This window comes from Heliangelus exortis, chromosome 3 (assembly GCF_036169615.1).
Source record: "Heliangelus exortis chromosome 3, bHelExo1.hap1, whole genome shotgun sequence".
NCBI lineage: Eukaryota > Metazoa > Chordata > Aves > Apodiformes > Trochilidae > Heliangelus > Heliangelus exortis.
In genome coordinates this window covers 63,627,502-63,647,242 of record NC_092424.1, presented here as the reverse complement: position 1 = coordinate 63,647,242, position 19,741 = coordinate 63,627,502, and the positions used below count along the sequence as shown (strand labels likewise).

Here is a 19,741-nt window from a genome sequence, read left to right as displayed (position 1 = left end):
GCTCACAAAGGGGCTCTTAGACAAACTAATGGACATTCTTCCTTCAAAATTCAGTGGGAATACTGTAGTCTGCAAGAATTTAAGATACCCCATCATTCTGTCTAGTCATCAATGCACTGTTAATTGCATTAACTGAATAAACCAGTTGTATTCTAGTCAAGGTTTTTTCAGGTGGTGGAGCAACAGTGTTACCAAAAAGTCAACCAGAATAAAACACATTGGGTCAGTTCAGAATGTCTTAGGTAACAATAACTGTGGAAAAAATAGATTATCAGGATTTATCAATCTGTCAAAAAGCAGCTCCCTGCCTTTGTGAAGTTATTGTCTGTACCCTTTCTCATTCAAAGGAGAAGTCAAGTGTTCCCACAAGTTTTCTAGATCAGCAAACCTGATACTCCATATCTGCTTATTTCCTCCTAAAGCCCTGCTGGCTGGCTGAGCTGCTGGTAGACTGTGAAGAGAAAACATTCTAATGAACATACTTTTTAAAAAAAAAATTACTCTTCACAAAACATAATCTGCAGTAAGACACCTATAAAGAGATGTGTTGTGCTTGCCCTGAGCCCTGCTCTCCATCACAAAAGTGCCTTGACAGGGCGTGGGAAATAGCTACCCTATAGATGTGTGACAGTAGAAAAGGCAAAAACACTGTGCTGATGTATGGTTATTTTAACATGCATGCTGTGCAAGTCTTACAGAAGCTCTTAATTCCCTACAATGTCCATTTTATGTTTCTGCTTTACTTTAAAAATATCCAAGGTATTACACCTTTTCCAAGATATATGTCCAGTTTTCTGCACATAAAAGTAAATAATTATCCCACATTAACACTACAAGTACAAAATACCAAGTCATTTTTTTTTTTAATGCTATGTGGAGGGTTTGGAGGGAAGCAGAGAACTTGAACTTCCAGCCAGTGCTCTCGCTTGTATTTATTAGCAGGGAGTTTTTGTCTGGGCCTGTGCAGTACCAGAGACTTCCTTGTACAACTGTTTCAGCATGACTCTTGTGATTGATGATGACAATAAAGTAAATGGTTAAGACAAACCTCCTAAAATGCGATGGTTTGCCATTATAATTAATAATTAAACACTGGTATTAGAGCCAGTAGTGTATTCACTTGGAACAGACTGATCTTTCTGCTGCCCTTTTCCAGAAGAAAAAAATCTGTCTCTCTGCTCTCAGAGTTCCTTCTGTTTTATTACTGTTAACAGAGCAGCCTGGTCAAATGTATCTGGCTTCATCCAGTTAGCACATTTGTGTCCTTGATGTTTGATTTGCCTTATACCTTGGGGCTGCACAGTGAAGAGTGAGCTGACTCTTGGCTTTGGGTTTGTTGCTGTTGTCTAGAACAACTTGTTATTTTTAACCGACAGTTCAAAAGTACTTTACGTAACTGGGAAAAACAAAACAGAGTTCAAAAAGAGCAGGGAAGGGAGCAACTTTAGCATAGGGTAAAAGGTAGAAGTAGCAAAGAAGTACAGACATTTCCAACATTTTAAAATGATTTTTAATGAGAGGAATTGCTTCAACTTGATTCTGAGGTGCATGCCTGTAGGGAGCATCAGTAATGATGTTTCCCAGTTTGTCAGTTAAACAACAGAAATGCACTGGGAAATGTAAGTCTTGTTGAAACAGCAATCTGGTATGATAGCACTGGAAGTTAATGTCCTTCAAGCACTATAAGTCTTAAAATTCCAGGAGGACAATTCTTCCATCGACGGAGCTGGAAAGAATAAAATTTCAGTCAAGTGTAGATGAGGTGCATGTGCTGTATTAATGCAAGTCATCTTAAGGCACGTGTTGCGAAAGGCCTGAAGAGCATCCTCTCAATCTCATCCTCAGCTTCTGACGTTTTCATGTGCTCTTCCCTGAAATTATGGGATGGGAACATACAGATGAGGGAGAATATGCTCAACAAGCTTTCACTTTTAGTAATATCAGTTTTACATTCGCTAGGCAAAATATAGCTAAGCTCAGGCCATGCTTTATTGCTGCACAGATTATTGATTTATAATGGGTAACTGAATGAAATCCAGTAGATTGAGGTATGTAGGATATTAGTGATATTTTTTCTGCATATTGGCTTTGGTTTATGCAAAAATAGTCTTGTTTGTTCATTATTCTATACAAACAATTAGGGCCAAAAGAACAGCTTTTTGCAGATGCTAATAGTCATTAACATTTGAACCTTCAGTTTATTTACTAATACCTATTCTCTGTGAAAGGTGCCAAACTAACTCCCTTGGTCAAAATTAAGTGTAAATACTTTGAACATGAAATTCCTTGTTGTGCTCCTTCTTACTTATGATTGTATTTGTTATAAAATTATTGAGATTGAATATGTATTTATATGTGTTATTAAATAAATGTAAAATGATCATCATTAAGATAAAAATAAGATCATCTAATGAAAACATAGAAAAGATGAATTTTGGAGCAGAGACTAGAAGTGGGGAACAATAAAAAATAACTAGCTATTAGAAAGATGGACTTTTCCTAGTGTTTTAGCAAACTAATACAGTGATTAAATCAGAGCACTAATGAGTGTCTTCTAGAGGAAGAACATCCTGAACCATCTTCTTTCCTCATGAAATTCTGCTGGTGACTGTCTTTGCTTTAATTAAAGCCTTGTAACAGTTGCCGAAAATGATGTCTGCACAGATAAAAAAGGAAATTAAAATTACCACTAGAACTTTTAATTCTAGAACTGCATCTGAGTAGAATACCTCTGCAGATGCTTCTTTCTTTTCATTAACTCTTACATGAGACTAGGGTGATTAGCTTCACTGTGGGTGACTAAATTTAGGCATTTAATTTTATATGAGTTAAAGTTTCTTAATTATTAAGTTCATCTAAGGAGCTTAAAAAATCTTTATCAATTCATTGAAAAGTCTTGATCCCACCGCACTCACCATTCCGTATTCATTGAACCATATTCAGTGGGTTCTCTGAATGGTGTTTTCTGGTTCTGTCTAATCCTAACTGAACTATCTGCAAGATGGAGAGTGCATGAACCTGGTGCCTTAAGATCTGGCCATCACTTACTTAACAGAGGTTTTACAGAGCTTTAAGTCTAACATAATGCTGCAAGCTGGACATTATTTATACTGACCAAGACAGCTGGGACACAGTAAACACAGGTCAAGCAAATTTCAGCTAACTGATGACTATTTTTCAAAGCATTTTCTATATTTAATGTAAATTTTTCATCCATCAAAATTCCTTGAAAATTATGGGGTTTTGTTGCTTTAGCATGGGAAGTCAAAGCTCACCAATGTACAGCCAGTCACCCATCAAATAAAAAATATCATTTGGTAGGAGGCAATTTACATTGTCTGTGAGCCTTGTCTGTGGCTTATAAATCCCATAACTTGTTCCTTGGTAAGCTGCTCTTTTTCGTTCTTTCAGAACGACATTCAGAACGTTCTCATTCAGACAATTTTAACTACTGTCTCAAAGGTCCTTTGGGCTCCATCTTGTGGTTAATTCAATGACTTAACCTATTGACAGAGTTTCTTGGCTCCAACTACAGTCAAAATAGCACTGCTATTTTAAACAGCGTAGTAGCATGGGGCTGTTTATTATTTTCTCACACTGAGACAATTTCTGACAATATTTTAAGAAAATAATTTTAAAAGCATTTTTTTTTTTCTTTCTTTGTTTAGGAATATACGTTCTGTTAGGGGGATGTGTATTAGACTTGGCAATTATAGAATTAGGCAATACACTTTTTTCTCCTTTGAAGTATTTTAGCAAACAACCTAATGAAGGTGTGGTTCATATTGCACCAGTGGCATTTGCACCTGAGCAGAAATCCCATGCTGCTGTGACCATCTGCTTTATGAATAAGAAGGCTGCCTTCCAGTTTTTCTGGTCAACTCCAAAGCTAAGCTGTTCTGAAATGTACTACTGCCCACTTCCTTTTTCAGTTTGGAAAATATCTTGATTTTTATATGCACAGAAAAGAGACGCTGCTGTGCCTTTTCCAGTTTGTACCACACTCTGTATGCAGAGCAACAGTTTCCAAGTGATGGATATGGTATCATTACCAGGAGTAATTGGAAGAAATTCTCCTTTACTGGATTGGCAAAACTATATAGTTTAGAGCTGGAATGGGAAAATGGGACCCTCACCCATTTCCCATGTGTTTGATATTAGCTGCATTCAGACTATATGCAGTTTTTTACACCATGATGTATTTATTGGGAAAAGATCAAAATGTGATACTCCAGACACTCCTGTCAAATTATTTTTCTTGAAACTTGTCAGATGAATATGTTTTTTTGGCTTTCTAAGAGCAAGCTGACAGAGAAATAACACTGAAAATCAGAATGGGAGTGATGTTATTGACAGATAACTAGATTCTGCATCTCACTAGCTTGGAAGCCCTCATTAACATCTAACACTAGACAGTCTAAATAGGAAATAAGATGCCCAGAAGACCACTACCCTGAATTGGATGTGTACTCTGACATGCTCTCAGGGATAAGACAGAGCTCTTGCTGTCTCCTTCATTAGCTGTAGGGAGCCCTGAGAAACCAGCTTTCTGGCAACAAAGGTTAATGCTTTGCACTAAAAAATCATATGGTTCTAAGATATGTGCATGGTTGTGTACAATGGTTGTGTAACCCACAGGGATTATGAGATGGTTAAATCCTGTTTGTGTTCACTAGAATCGCAGGAGTAACAAATCTTCAGGAGAGCTTTCCAAAGACTGACTGGGAGGGAGAACTTACTAATCTTGTTAATGTTGCTTGCTTGACATCCCAATATCAGCCCATGCACTCTTTAGTCAGAAACCAATAAGGTATGGGAGCTACAGGCTGAAATGAGAAATCTCATTTTATGCTAAACAGGGAAACCTTGGAATTGGCTTTAATCAGTCATTTCACATAAAGAATTTTTTTGAACTCCTAATTATAATTTTCAAAATATAAAAATACTATTTTGGTTTAATATATTAACATTTCTTTCCTTTGAAAAAGGCACTTACAACTGAAAAAAATGCTAGAATACTTTGTTATTTTGTTGACTGTTTTCTGGAGGTGGGCTGAAGCTGATAGGCTTTATTTCACATGCTATATATCTGAGTCTGTTGTAATTCACTTGATCCGCTGGTTGCAGTGTTTAAATTATAAGCAAGAGTTAAAACTTCTTGTTTGCTGGTAGCCAGGTTTGTCCTTGGAAATGAATCCCTCATGCAAAGGGCTGCTTCCTATTGCCCTTTAGAAAATGACAAGTGTTTACATATTTCTATGACTGCTCCTGTATCTCACACACATTGAAAGAAGGCATAACATAATGCTGGAAGCTGAATCTGACTTTTTTTCTAGGACTTCAGCCACAAAATCTTAGAATTCTAACCTTTCAAACAGATGTGGTTAATGCAAAAATTGCATGCATAAATTGTGCCTAATGGTTCCTACTCTGATCACTCACGTTTGGAGAATTCAGTGAAATATGTAAGCTTTCTCTATCTTAATTTTGGTTTTTTCTGTCTCTTTCAAACACCTTCATGTCTGATTCATGCTAAGCATGGAATGTACTGCTGATAGACAGTGTCATTCTGTCTTCTTCTCTTTTTATGATGGCTTGTCTCTTCATATTGCTCATTATTCTTGTTTTTCTTTATGAGGGGTATATATTTGAATGAGACAGCATAATTGGAGAAAGCTTCATATATAGTACAGTGCCTGTGTACTGCATGATTCACATGAAAAATAATAGTAAAGTGGTATTTGAACTGTGCATGTGACTACCACAATATATTTTAGGCAGTCACTTTACAGCCCTGCCTGGCTATTTCTATTATTTTTGCAGGTGCACAATAAATCCTGTGTCCTTAAGAAACCAGTAAATGTTTCCCCTTTTTAATGCCAGTCACATGAATGCACATGCAGCTGGAGCAATTTTTTATGATAACAGAATAAGTAGAAATAAATAAAACGTGATCATATTAGGAGTTAGCTAGCAACATGCAGTACTTTCTGTATGGGGCCTGCAGACAGTGTGAAAATAGATGAGAAAGCTAAAGCATGGTATGTTTGGTTTTTTGGAAGAAGCCTTGTTATTTCTCTTCAGTTGTCCAGTTTAGTTCATATCTATGAAGGGTGGGAACATTTTTGAACCATTTTTTCTTAGTTATTGGAAAATTTCACTGCATTTCACTAGAATCACTACCTTCTTTGCTCACAATTGTGGTTGTGATCTCAGAAAACTAGAGGGAGGTTTAGTCCAAAAAAAAAAAAATGATACCAGAAAAATGATCAAATCTGACTTGCAGTTTGCACCTCCATGTTTCTATGGAGTAGGTTGGTGATGACCAACCTACAGGAATCATGTACATCCTACCCTGAGCCAGGCACTTCAAAGTGTCCTATCTATACTTGTTGGTAAAATCATTTCACTAAATTAAGAAACCAGAGAAAATTATTTTTTAGCAGAAAATATAAAAATAAGAAAAAGAAATGGAAAAACTGATCCAACTTCAAAGAAGTTAGTTAAAAATACATTTCAATCAGTTTTTTTTTAAAGATTATGATTAAAGAGGAGAAAACGTCCTAAGCCATGAAAAACATACCAGGGCCAAACAAATTCCCTCGGTATTCTTCTGTAAATGAATGGACCGATAACCTCTGGTAAGGCTGACAGAAATAGCACCCCTGGTAAGGCTGACAGAAATAGCACCCTTAGCAATTACCTCACTCCTTTCTTTCCATTAAGGATATAACAATCCATGTGATAAATTCAAGGCTTTGAGCACAGCAGGCATTTTGATGTCTGAAAACCAATGATTCTAAATGTAGCTGCCAGTTTTCTGATTCTCCTCGTTTTGTGTTACCTTCCATGCCTCAGCTGTTGCAAATTAATCTTTGGACAAAATATTCTGCTTGATACCTATTAAGCACGGTTGTTTTTCATAACAAAAATTAATTTTATTATCCTGTTAAGCACGATGTGAAATGTCGTCTCCATTGGAGTGAATGGGTATTTTGCCACTAACATCAACACAGCCAAGATTTCACTCATGAGCTGTTAAAACAGTTGAGACTATAATTTTTTCTTTCGAGTTCAGATAATGTTGTATAGGCATAATAGGAAAAACAATACATTAGCAGACTGAAAATGTCTTCATGTATAGACAGCAAAGATTGGCTCCTTTGTTGGTTCACACTGTATGTGAATCACAGGCTTTCCAACCTTTTTGAAATTAAAAAAGCCACCTGAAAACTATTCCCGCCCAGTAAACTTCAGAAATAAAGAGCCAAATTTTGCTCAATCTACTCTTGACTAAATCCCAAATAATCCTTTGAAATGTATGGAAAGTCTTTGGAAATGTTATCAGTTTAGCGGGCAATATATGGCTTATAAACCAAATAATCAATGGAGATTAACAGATTAAAGAAAAATATAATCTCACTGCTAATATTTTTTTTCAGTTGAAATAAAATAAACACATTAAAAAATTCAACTTTACAAATCTTATTCTGAAAGACAGCACTATAAATAGATATTTATGGTCTAATAAATACACTATATTTATTTTAGACATTTTAATAAATGTTTTAGCGTCTGATTCAGGGCAAATTCTTCTACTAATCTGTTAAAGTATCAAAGAACAACTTCAGCAGATCTCACAGTCATGCTACCTAAATGTCTGAAAAGAGGAAATCAGGTGTCCCTCGGAAAGCGCCTTCTGCAAAGAACAAACAGCCAGGTCAGCATGCACAGTGCACTGCAAGTTTTGTTCTCTTTGGCAAATCCTAACATGGTAACAAAAGGCTTTCATTTCCTTTCCAATCAGAATGATGAAGTGTCTGATCCTGGGCTGTGTTGGCCTGTGGTAAAAAGGAGCTACCAATGCTGGAAATGACAACTGTAATGTCACAGTAGGAGCAGATAAAGCCGGGTAATGGTAGCACATGGGGTGGTGTTTGTCATCACATGTGCATTGCTGAGTGACAGAAATGTTTCTCGCAGTGGTCACAGCCTGAAAGACACTTCAGTCAAGGGAAAATAATTGATTTACCTTTCTTCTCCCCCTCCTTTTTCACCACGGCTGAAATGGAAACAAAAACAATGCATTTTCACAACTCAAGTTAATAACATACAATATCTGTAAAAATAATTCAAACACCTATATATGAACATTTTGTATAAATATATCAAACTATACCTGTATTATGCAATATGGGAATATATTTTTCTTTCCAGACGAAGAAACTGTTATCAGAAAGATAAAATACTTCCTAACAAGCTCTGCTACTGATGAGAGCAAATTCCAGCTTTCTAGGTTCTCACACCTAAGTCACAAAGTCACTGTTCCTCCAGACACCCGCAGATAGAGGCACAGAGTTAGTATCTCAAAACCAACAATGAAGAAGGAGGTTAGACAGGAAGAGGAAGGCATCAAAAGGTAAGGAAAGTCTAGAGGAACGTTATGAGGCATCATCTGTTTAGGAGAAAACATGTGTACTTTTTCTTTTTCTTTTTTCTTTTCCTTTTTTTTTTTTCCCTTTTTTTTTTTTTTTGTTTTTGGTTGTTTGTTTTTGTTTTGCTATTAACGTGTGTAGTGGTAGACCAATAAGTAAAAAAAAAAAACAAACTGAAGTCATGTTCAGGTTTCTAAGGCTCTGCCTAACACAAGGTAGTAGAAGACCTCATCATACAGCAATCCCAGAGCATGAGTTTTGTGGGAAGGAAGACTGGAAAGAGACTGGAAAGGAACTGCTGCTTTAAACTTTAAACTCGGTTTTAAGAACCTGGAGTTGGTTCCCCAGAACAAGCTGTGCTGTGTGACCAGCATTCAGACTCTGGAGACAGAATAAAAGTCCCCCAAGAGTTCAGCCTGGGATTCCAATAATCCCAGTAGTAAACCTATGCCTTAGGCTAGCAGTTGCAGGGAAAAGAAGAGAGAGGAATTAAAATTCAGAGCTCTTACTCCCTAGAAAAGAATAGTCTCCACCAGGCTTCCAGAATGAACATCTGTGATGTGGCAGTGGAACTGGAAGGGAAAAAAGGAGGAGCAGAGCTCTACCCTTCCTTTGTAGAAAATGTCCTAGTGCAGGACAGAAACCAAGAGGCTGTGAGACCTTAGGTGGGTGTAGGTACAGTCTCAGATGTTTGCATTGTGAGGGTGGATGAGGATCTCAGTTCTCTTAAAATGAAAAGTCCTTTTGTTTCAAACTACGAGTACCCTTGGATAAAATGGATCAAAAAAAGAAAATGTTAAGCCTGAAATTACCAAAATACTATCATGGCCTGCAGCATGAAAAGATTCTGATTTCAACAGTTTTTCAAAGTTTCTATCACTTCCCTTTAAGACCTAAATAAATTTTTAGTATCTCAAGAATGTGCCCAGCATTGGGAAAAAAAGGTTTCATACCTAGAATTAGTGAAAAGTAAGCACAAGGTCTCCAAGATCTGGCCATGTATAATCACTTTGCTTTCCTAGGTATCGTGCACATCAAAACTGAGATGTGCCTTTCACCAAATTTTAATTACAGAAATTTTACTATGTTTTCCCCAGAATCTTCTATAGAAGCCTCAGTGACTTTTGAAAGGCACACTTACTTGCCACTCAAAGTGTGTTGGAGGGACTCCCAAATCAGGAGAAACCCCAAATATCCATAGCCTGGGCAGGGTTTATAAGGGTTTATAACATGCAATGCACCTCTGGGCTTCTCCTGACTTCTGTCCTGCTATTTTATGAGATGCGGCTCCTGCTTCTGGTGCCAAGGAAGAGCGAGGTCCTTCTGTGTCTGCCACTACACTTCAGACTACCTAATTTCTATTACTATGTTGTTATATCCTGTTCTGACATCTGTTTGGGTTTTCACTTTGGCCATAGTATTTCTGATGGAATGCACTGTAAATACTCAACAAATCTGAAGAGACAGAGGAGACCTCATTCTGACTACTGCTGCCAATAGCACTGCTCTGATAACTCCTGCTACTCAGATTCAGAATGACAAGGAATAAATGAGAAAGAGCACAAACACCATCATTTACATTGTTTTTTTCAGAAGCTGAGAAATGTGTTTGTATCTGAAATGCAGCAAAAAGATTAATAGATTAGCCAAAAAATTGGGTCTGCAGCTGATGAAAAGCTAGATTACCTACTGAGAATGAATGTGAGCAATGTTTTGTAGCTGGGCAGGGAAGGATATGAAATAAAGTAGAATGATGTTCTAGAAAATGTGGTGCTGAGAGGAAGTATAAGAGGTGCTCTTCCTTCTGTTCTTTTTTTCCCTGATTATTTGGAAATAAATTTTTAAACCAATCCTTTTTGCACTATGTTGATAAGAGGTACCATCTAGTTATTGAATTAGGTATTTTTACCTACACACCTGTTTGAAGAGGACTATATTAACAGCCTTAAATCATAATAACTCCAGTTAGCCACCTGTTTTCTTTTCCTACACCTATAAAAATCAAATAATAACTTTTCAGTTAATATAGATTTCAGAGAAAATTAATTCAGATTGACCACTCCTCCATAATACAGAAGTGGGCACCGTCATCTTTTATCACAAAATCACAAAAAGTTAGGAGGTCACGTAGGAACACGTCAAGTTTGGTTTTGAATGTCTCCAGAGAAGGAGACTTCACAACCTCCCTGGGCAGCCTGTGCCAGTGCTTTGTCATCCTCACAGTAAGAAAAATTCTCCTAGTGTTTATATAGAACCTCCTATGCTCAAGCTTATGTCTGTTGCCTCTTGTCCTATTATTAGGCATAACTGAGAAGAGCCTGGCACCACCCTCCTGGCTCTATCCCTTTACATATTTACAAGTGTTGATGAGGTCACCCCTCATTCTCCTCCAAGTTGAAGAGACCCAGCTCCCTCAGCCTTTCCTCATAAGGGAGATGTTCCACTCCCTTCATCATCTTGGTTTCTCTGCACTGAACTCTCTCAAGCAGTTCCCGGTCCTTCTGCAACTGAGGGGCCCAGAACTGGACACAATATTCCAGATGTGGCCTCACCAGGGCAGAGTAGAGGGGGAAGAGAACCTCTCTCGACCCCCCTTCTAATGCACGCCAGGATGCCATTGACCACACAGGGCACATTGCTGGCTCATGCTCATCCTTCCATCCACCAGCACCCCCAGGTCCCTTTCCCCTGTGCTGCTCTCCAACAGTTCAGTCCCCAACCTATATTGGTACCCGGGGTTTTCTTTTTCCAGATGCAAGACTCTACACTTGCCCTTGCTGCGATTCATTACATTTCTCCCTGCCCAACTCTCCAGCCTGTTTAGGTCCCTCTGAATGGTAGTGCAGCCTTCTGTCAGACAGACAAAAAATATTTATGAATAAGATACATGGCACTTTTTGAACTTGCTCAAAAATTTTATAGTGGGGTGGAAAAATACAGAAAAGTGTGTCAACATAGTAAATATTTTAGTAGGGGAAAAAGTTCAGGCTCAGGACGGTTGCATTGTTTCTAATATATCAGAAACCTGAATCTAGAATACCAGCAGACCTATTACTCATAGATGGTGGTTCTGAGGGGCTTTTTTCTCTGCTGTTCAGAAAATGGGAATATTCCTGAAATCTTGAAAATGTCTTGAAAAATAAAAAAAACTTAAAACCACTCTTCCCTACTCAAAAATAGTACAGTACATATTGGTTCAAGACCCAGGAATAGCCAAGAACAGCTATTCAGTCTGAATACAATCAAAGAAGTTGTCTTTTACAAATTCTCCTGTTATTTTCTTACAAAAAGCAGTTGGTTTCCATCCTGAGATGTGAAATGTTCCTTCCTTTCTAAATTTACACTAATTAATTATGATAAGTTGGTCTATGAAAACTTCATTTCCATATGGATATTCAGTTTGTCTGTGGTGGTTTTGAAGAGCCCTTGACTCAGATATATGATTTTCTGTCTTGTCATGATCACATTAATTAATGTCAAAAGTAATCTGAATATTTTCTATTTCTCTGTCTATGTGACTCATATTGCTCTTTCCTTGCCCATTCCAGTACTACATTATAGTGTAAGAGTTCTGTACACAACCCTTCAGACAAGATGCAGCTTTGTTTTACACAGTTGCCTTAGAATAGCACATGCATTTTTCCTAATGCATCTGCATTTGGATGAGATATTCATTGACTTGTCTGCATTAATACTTAGGACCTTTCCTGAGTTTACATAGATAATTAGAGGTAAATTAATCTTTAATGAGTATTTGTATATTGCATCCTATTTGCACTAAATTTTCATGCTGTCCTTTCATCTCGTGAATTCAGTTTCGCAGCCCCTTCTGATCCCAAATTCTTTGACTAACATTATGTCATCTGAAAATCATTGTATTAATGTTTCTATATTTCCCTCCTGTTAAATTATGTATAAAACATGACTCCAGACATGGAATTATAAGCAAGTATTCTGCAAATAGGCTGTAAGATGAAAAATAATAAGTTACTCTCTATTTAGTTTCTGCAGTAATTTCTTCATTGGATTTTTCCAAAGGCATATTCAAACCAACCCATAAAGGCTGTGCTTATTAGTTCATTCAGGTGTTCAAAACTCTTATTACTGACACAATTTCCTTCTGCAGAAATCATGCAGGCTAGATTTCTGTTGCATGATTTTCCAGGTATTTGGGAATTTTATGATTTTAATTATTATTTCACTCATTTCTGACTTCTTTTCAAATCTATAAATGATGCTGGAGTAATTTAAAATATTATATCCAACCATTACACTTTGAGACAGACGGTAACTGATTTAGTTGAAGTTAATGGTTTTTAACTAAGTCCTTACATTTACTTTGGTTATAGATGTGGAAGTTATGGTAAAACAAGACCAAATGTAGACTCATCCCCTGTGTCAGGCACTCTGTGATAGCTGCTCATGTCCAGGCTGTTGTGATGAAGTGAAAACCACCTCATGTAGGCAGCTACAGGAGAGCAGCTGGGATTCACTGAGCTGGTAGTGTCTTTTCCCATCTCACCATAAATTGTCCATCTGTTCGTAGCTTGAGAAGGTATTACAGTTTTAAAATATTTGAGAACTGTATAAAGTGATCTTTGCCTTGCAGGCAAATATAAAAAAACAGTTATTTTATCTCTCTTTTCCAGTTTTTCTGAGTTCAGAATTTCTCTTACATGTATCAAGGGAAATTGTAAAAATTTAAAAAAAACACAATTAAAAGAACCAGTATTGTGAGCAACAGAGCCTTTGAACTTGTTGAGAATTGTTCTCATTCAGTAGCAAGAAGCACCTTCCCTCCTCTGGTCCAGGTTTTAATGAACAGGTTTGAAGAAATAACTCCTTATCCAATTATCTTCATGTATTTTATTGTTAACAGGCAAGGAAGAGTTAGAAGTTGAACTCCCCTGCATAACCTGACTGTCCTTTTTGTCCTGATTTCTCAGGCATAGCTGTCTGACCTACTAAGAAAAATTTAATTAACTAGAATACCCCCTTCAAAAAATTGCAATGTTTTTCTCTTTATTAGTAGCGATGCTTTAATGAGAGTATACAAGCACGTTGTCTATAATTAAAGCAACACAAGTGTGCAATTTCTGCTTCAGACTATCAAGATTCAGACTATATTGATTATCAGTCTCCTTGTACAGTCACAGTGTAGAGGAAGCAAGAAAGTGATCACATTCATGAGTCCCCTTGTGGTGTCTGGTCCAGGCTCTCACCAACAGCTAAGGAGTGGGAAGTTCTGACTACAGGCAGAAGCCAGACTTCTCCCATCCCTGTCTTTGTCCCTGAAACCTGGTATCCAACATGTATGAGGAATCACCCAAGTACTCTCCCAAAGATAGGCATAAATATGTTTGAAACCATCACCAAAGGCCAAGGAGATGGGCAGTGCTGCACAGGGATCTCATCTCTCTGCTGCATCAGAGAGTGCAAATCTCTCTCTTCCAACATAACCTTTTTAAATAAAATTTAAATCCCCAAAAGCATTTTATCTCCTTCCCTTTATAAAATGCTGTTAATTCATATAATGTATGTTATTTTTAGTTTTTCCTCTTATATTCTAAAGTATAGTGAAGATTTATTGAAGCAAAATGCTGACTCACAATGGAAATTTTATATCTCCCACTACAACTCAATATTGGTATCAATACACCTGTCATTATCTTAGTGTATGATTTTAAAGCTCTGATGTTTTCTGGAAGTATTTCTTACTGAAAATGTTCATCAATAAAGTTCTGTAATGGATGGACCATTTGAACAGGCTGATACTGCAATTTTTATACACCTAATAAGTCTACCTTACATTTAGGTTCTCTATAAGTCACGATTTTCTGTTGCAATTCTATATCCAGTTTGTTTTAAATGGACTTTCAAATTTCAAAAATGTATTTATCTTAACAAAGTCATTACATTCTGGCCACTTCTGTTCTACATTTTACTCTGGATTTGCCAGATCTCTCTAATGTGTCAAGTGCTACTCAAAACACTTCGGCATCTTAGGGCTTTTTTTTGGTGCCTGAAGACCTGAAGAAGCTCCTTGTGTACTCTCAGCTGGCTAAAAAATAAAAGCGACCTCCAGTTTGCACTTATTTACAGGGAAATGGCCACAGAAATTCTGGAAGTTTTCCCTACAGATGCTTTTCTCAAACTGTCTGCCTGATATATGTTATTTATTGTTGTTATGAAAGAGGTTCAGTGAGGCACAGCATCCCACATGGATGCTTGAAGCCACTTTGCACATTAGTGTTATGCTCTTCTGACAAAATGTCAATGTCTTGTCATATATATTCAGTGTCACTGAGTTAGTTGTATTTGTTTTTGGAAGTGCTGCATTCATATGAATCCCAGCAGCTAAGAAATGGCTTATGAAGATCTGTCAAAATGCAACAGAAAAGACTGAAGCTACTTTAAAAACCTGCAGCCACTGAGCAGAACTGCCTTCAAAGTGAGCTTATATAATATTTGCTGTGTCATGAACTGCAGTGGCTGAAGAAGGATGGAATCCTGTTGTAGACACTCAGGTGGCATCACTGTACACATGTATATAACCTGAGATTTTCCCACTCAAGAGACACTTTGCTGCTGCAGTCTTGCTCCATAGGCCTTGAAGGATCTGTAATCCTTTGCAGATGTAACTCAGATATACAAGACTTAAAAAGAGGGCAGTTGGTCTGATCATGTTTCTAACAGGCTTTAATAAAAGCATTTTAAGTTCTTATAGAGTCAGCTAGAGTAAAAGAGGAATGTTCTCACTGCTGTGAGATATCAGATGCTCTCAGAGAGATGTACAAGGCATCACATACACCTACAGGTGTCATGCAGCATGCAAGCCACTAGGAAAAACTGATGTCTCTACCATCTTCCCATCTCACTTGGGAAGATAGCAAAGGCTGTGCAGAGTCAGCAGTGTCAGTTCCCACTGTTCTTGCAAATATCCTACTGTTACTATAAGACCCAATCAATACTGGTTCAGACTTCATCTAGGCCATTGTTTGTTATCAGAATAATCACAATTATCTCTATTGTGACCTTTGTACTGCCGAGGAGTTAAACTCATAGTATTTTGCACTGAGTATTCTGGTCTTGGTTCTTGGGTCTGGATAAGCAAGAAACTGTAAGACTGGAAGATGAGATAGCAACACATAATCTTTCATGCCTCTCACAGTGTTCTAATCTAGAGATAAAGAAATTTGCCCATAGGAAAAGTTCCATATGATATAAAAACAGGTTGAGAAGATCATATTTTCTACTGCTGTAGTATCAGGAACATCTTGCATATGTCCTACCAACTACTATAGGAAAAAGACAATTATATATATATATAAAAGATAAACATCATAAACCACTTTGTGTGCAAAGTCAAAATTTACAATTTTTAATTAAACATGTCCTTTCTTGAAGTAATTCAGTTTGGGAACTTGAAAAGAGCTGTTATTCACTAGTAATTCCACTGGCTGATCAAACTGAGTTAATTGAGTCTTTTAAAAATATTTTTCTGCATAGTTCAGTGGGTGTCTGACATTTCACTGAAGCTAATTCATTAGCAGTGCAGCTAAAAAACTCTCACAGGCTTCTTTATAATATTTGATCTTTTAAAACAAATAGTATTTTACTTTTATTATCACTTAAATTTAAATAAACCGGTCTTCAAATGAGAAATTTATGGAAAGATGAAAAATAAATTAGATAGGAAACTCAGTGAGAAGCTCAATAGTAAAATACTTAAGCATCTAATCAGTGTTCAGCTCTTCAATAACCCACCTCCCTATATTTCACAGACATGTTTGCAAGAACCTAGAAGGAAGTCCATAGGCCTTGCTTGCCTGAAGCTCAAATTACAAAAGGCAAGTTGTATTAAGCCAATAATCAATAGTCAATAAACAAAAGCCATCCTACATCTGAATATTCCCTGTTGAATAGAATAAAATACAAGAAATGGTACAACAATGCATCACTATAATGTCCTTGACCCTGGAATAACAGTCCAGATCATTTAAGCTCTAGTTCCTTTACTTTGCTTCAGAATGATAAAACTGCAAAGTGATAGTAGCTTTCTGCTATTCTGCTATATACTATCTATACACTATGATAAATACTTGCATTTAAAAACTTCAAATGTTATCTTTCCTAACTTTGTCAGAGAAAATATTGCCTCATTATTCCTAGTGATCCTTAAGGAAAATTTAAAGATAGGGATTAATATTATCCAATTATCTGAAATAGTTCTCAGAACTGACTAGATGTTTTTTAAGATTGACTTCTGTATTCCCACGGCTCCAATGACTGTTACTATATTGCAATTTATTACATATTCTTAACCATGTTAAATTATTTACACATTTAATTTGAGGGATCACTTTTTAATGAGCAAGTGGTATTTAAAAATGAGCAAGTGGTATTTAATCTGTATGCAAATAGTGTCTAAGTAAAACTGGGTTTTGTTTGGATTCAGTAGATATGAACAAATAAACAAACCTGAAATAAATTGCTTAATTAAAATTGCAGTTATGTGACCATCTAAGAATGCCTGGTATATGAGAGGTCATGTACTATAAATTGTAATTGACCTTTATTAGATGGCTGGTGCTGATATTTCAGTGTATGAAGAGTGAAGTACAATCAAAGAATGTGTTATAGAAGAAAAGTAAAATATTATCTGAAAAAAAAGTAAATAGAAAGAATGAGACAAAAATCAAGAAAGAAGATAACAAGCCCTCATTATTTTGTGGTCTATAAAGCACTACTTCTACAACTTACTTCTATCTCTCATTTATTGCTCAGATAAAAAACAGCAAAGGACGCCAGTCAAGGTTATTTATGGATGGCTAAGTGAAGAAAGGAGGATTTCTTTTGGGAATACTCGCACAACTGATTTATCTTCTCAATGGAATCTCATGCTAAGGCTCAGCTCAACTTGAGATTGTTACCTTTTTCCTTAGTTGTAGCTAAAGCCTTCACTTCTTTTCCTTTTGAAGTGTCTGGAAAACACATCAAATGCAAAAATGGAAGGAGACAGTCAGTAATGTAAGAATACACTGTATTCATCAGTACTATAACAAATGTGCATAACACCAGATCAAGCAAAATGTGCCAAAGAGATAAGTGTTAAGATTTAGATTTTCTGTTTACTTCAACAAAAGGCACAACTTCATCCTCTGCAGCCTGTCATTTCAGTCTGCCATGTGAATTCAGTAAGAGCTCTGTTACTAATTCATTCAGAATAGACCTTCATTCCTGCTGCAGTTTGAGCTGTGCAGGCAGTATTTAAGAACACCACAATAAGGGTTATGCTTTTATTATTTCTGAATTGTCCGACACTGCTCCTTTCAACATACCAGATCTATTAAGTAAGAAGAAGATAGGCTTAGTTCCTTTTCATCAAAAGCCCTTAATTCAAAATATATCAAAGTTGCTCTGAGGTAACAGCAGACTCTTTCATGAAGATGACTCATTATTTTCCAAGCACATTATGATAAGACATTACCCTTTTCCTTTAAGGATGCTGGAAGCTTCACATCTTTTCTTTTACCAGTCTCTAGAAAGAAACATATAACATCATAAGTAAGGTTAGAGAAATAAGATGATACGTGGAAAGAAAGCAAGTCAAACAATTTGATGTGTAGAGAGAAAAAAAAAAAAAAAAAAAAAAAGCAATAATTAAATGGATTTAATACCATGGAAATAAGGAAGAGGATAAAACAACAAGGTCATTCATTCATCGTTTTAGACATAGCTATCCAAAATAATAAACCTTCAATAGTTCCTTCACATTTTGAGGAAACTGTTAAGCTGCATCTCAAGTAGCCAATGAAGAATAATGACTTGCAAAGAGGAAAGCAGTTCTACAGAACAGTTGGCATCAATGGATTTTTCTTTTGCTGAACCCAAATAAAAAATAATAAATATTGATAAAATTAAACTATTGGTCTTTAAAGCCTTAAGCTGGTGGTAAGTGGGAGTTTTCTTTATGCTGGTGTGACAAAAGGATCAGTTACTCAGTCAGGACTCCACTATTCCTTTAACATCAAAGAGGCCATATGGGTATTGCCTGTAAACAGGATTCCACTTTCTGCATATACATGCAGCCTTTCAAAACTGTGGAATCATGGTATAACATAAGAGCAGTGGTTATCCTTCAAATGTACATTCATGTGTTTTATGTCACAATGAACAGTGCAAGAACATAATTATATCTTTAATTTTTCTGCTGCATAAAAGTATTTAAAAAGATGGGAAAAAACATTGAAATTCTACTTCGCACTTTCTTGTACCTATCATGGCAGGAGCCAAGAACAAAAGAAAATCTGAAAGCTGACTAAACACGAAAGAAAACTCTGATCTTTTTGTGGTGCACATGGACTGACAACAGTGACAAAGAAGAAAATACTGAGCCCCAAGTGGTGGCTCATTCCCTCGGGTTTTTGAGAGGAACAATACACTCCTCCAACCAGTACATCAATTTGCTGTATGTCTATTCAGTACTCTGCACCATGCAAGGTGTGATCTGAACTACACCAAAGTGTCTAGCACCAAAGAAATGGGACTTCATCACAATTTGGACCAAAAATGTACCTTTTTAGCTTAGGAACCATGCACAGTTTTACTAGTCTTTGCTGCTTCCTTGAAATTTTGAGCCATCTCAGTACTTTCCAGAAAGTTAACAGTGTCCAGGAATCTGATGATTCTTTGTATTAGTGTTCAAGACATATCACATTGCAACAAACAGGGTTTTCAACAAAAAAATAGATAATATCAAACTGTGACCTCTGTGTGCATGGCTAGCAGACCAACCTCCTCTGCCTGAAAAGATAGAGATGTATGGGTCTGTGTTGCCAACAAACTCGGAAAAAACCCTGAGTGTGATTGATATCAATCACATTCAAACACTTGGATCTGTCAGTAGCCTCAGCCTGTCTCAAGCTTTCTGCAATAACGTCCCTACTATGGGGCTTATACAGTTTAGTTTTGATAGACTAGCATCCAAAAGTGGTATAAAATATATTTTAGTATCTCTTCCAGGATGCAAATTCAAATCAATGCATTTAAAAGAAGCCCAGATAGTTACTAGGGACCTTACTGGGGATCTGTACAGAACAAATGTTGTTAAAATGAATGGATAAAATAATAACTATGGATAAAATAATTTAAACATGAACCAGATTTGGTTTGGTTTTCCATCCTCATATATTGTGTAGGTACTCTGATATTCAGTTCTCAATTTCTTAATTCCTTCCCTTACCGTTTTCTTTTGACCCCTCTGGATTCTTGGGATTTTTTCCTTTCAATGGATCTGTAGGGAG

At 36.6% G+C, this 19,741-nt stretch overlaps 1 protein-coding gene across 1 annotated transcript in view; it reads right to left on the bottom strand.

Moving 5' to 3' along the window:
* TRDN (triadin) overlaps positions 1 to 19,741 on the bottom strand; it is a 212,082-nt gene that overhangs the window by 30,382 nt on the left and 161,959 nt on the right. Inside the window, 4 exon segments of the mRNA XM_071742449.1 lie at positions 8,033 to 8,062; positions 17,369 to 17,419; positions 17,926 to 17,976; positions 19,681 to 19,731. Of these exon segments, the coding sequence (XP_071598550.1) occupies positions 8,033 to 8,062; positions 17,369 to 17,419; positions 17,926 to 17,976; positions 19,681 to 19,731 (183 nt within the window).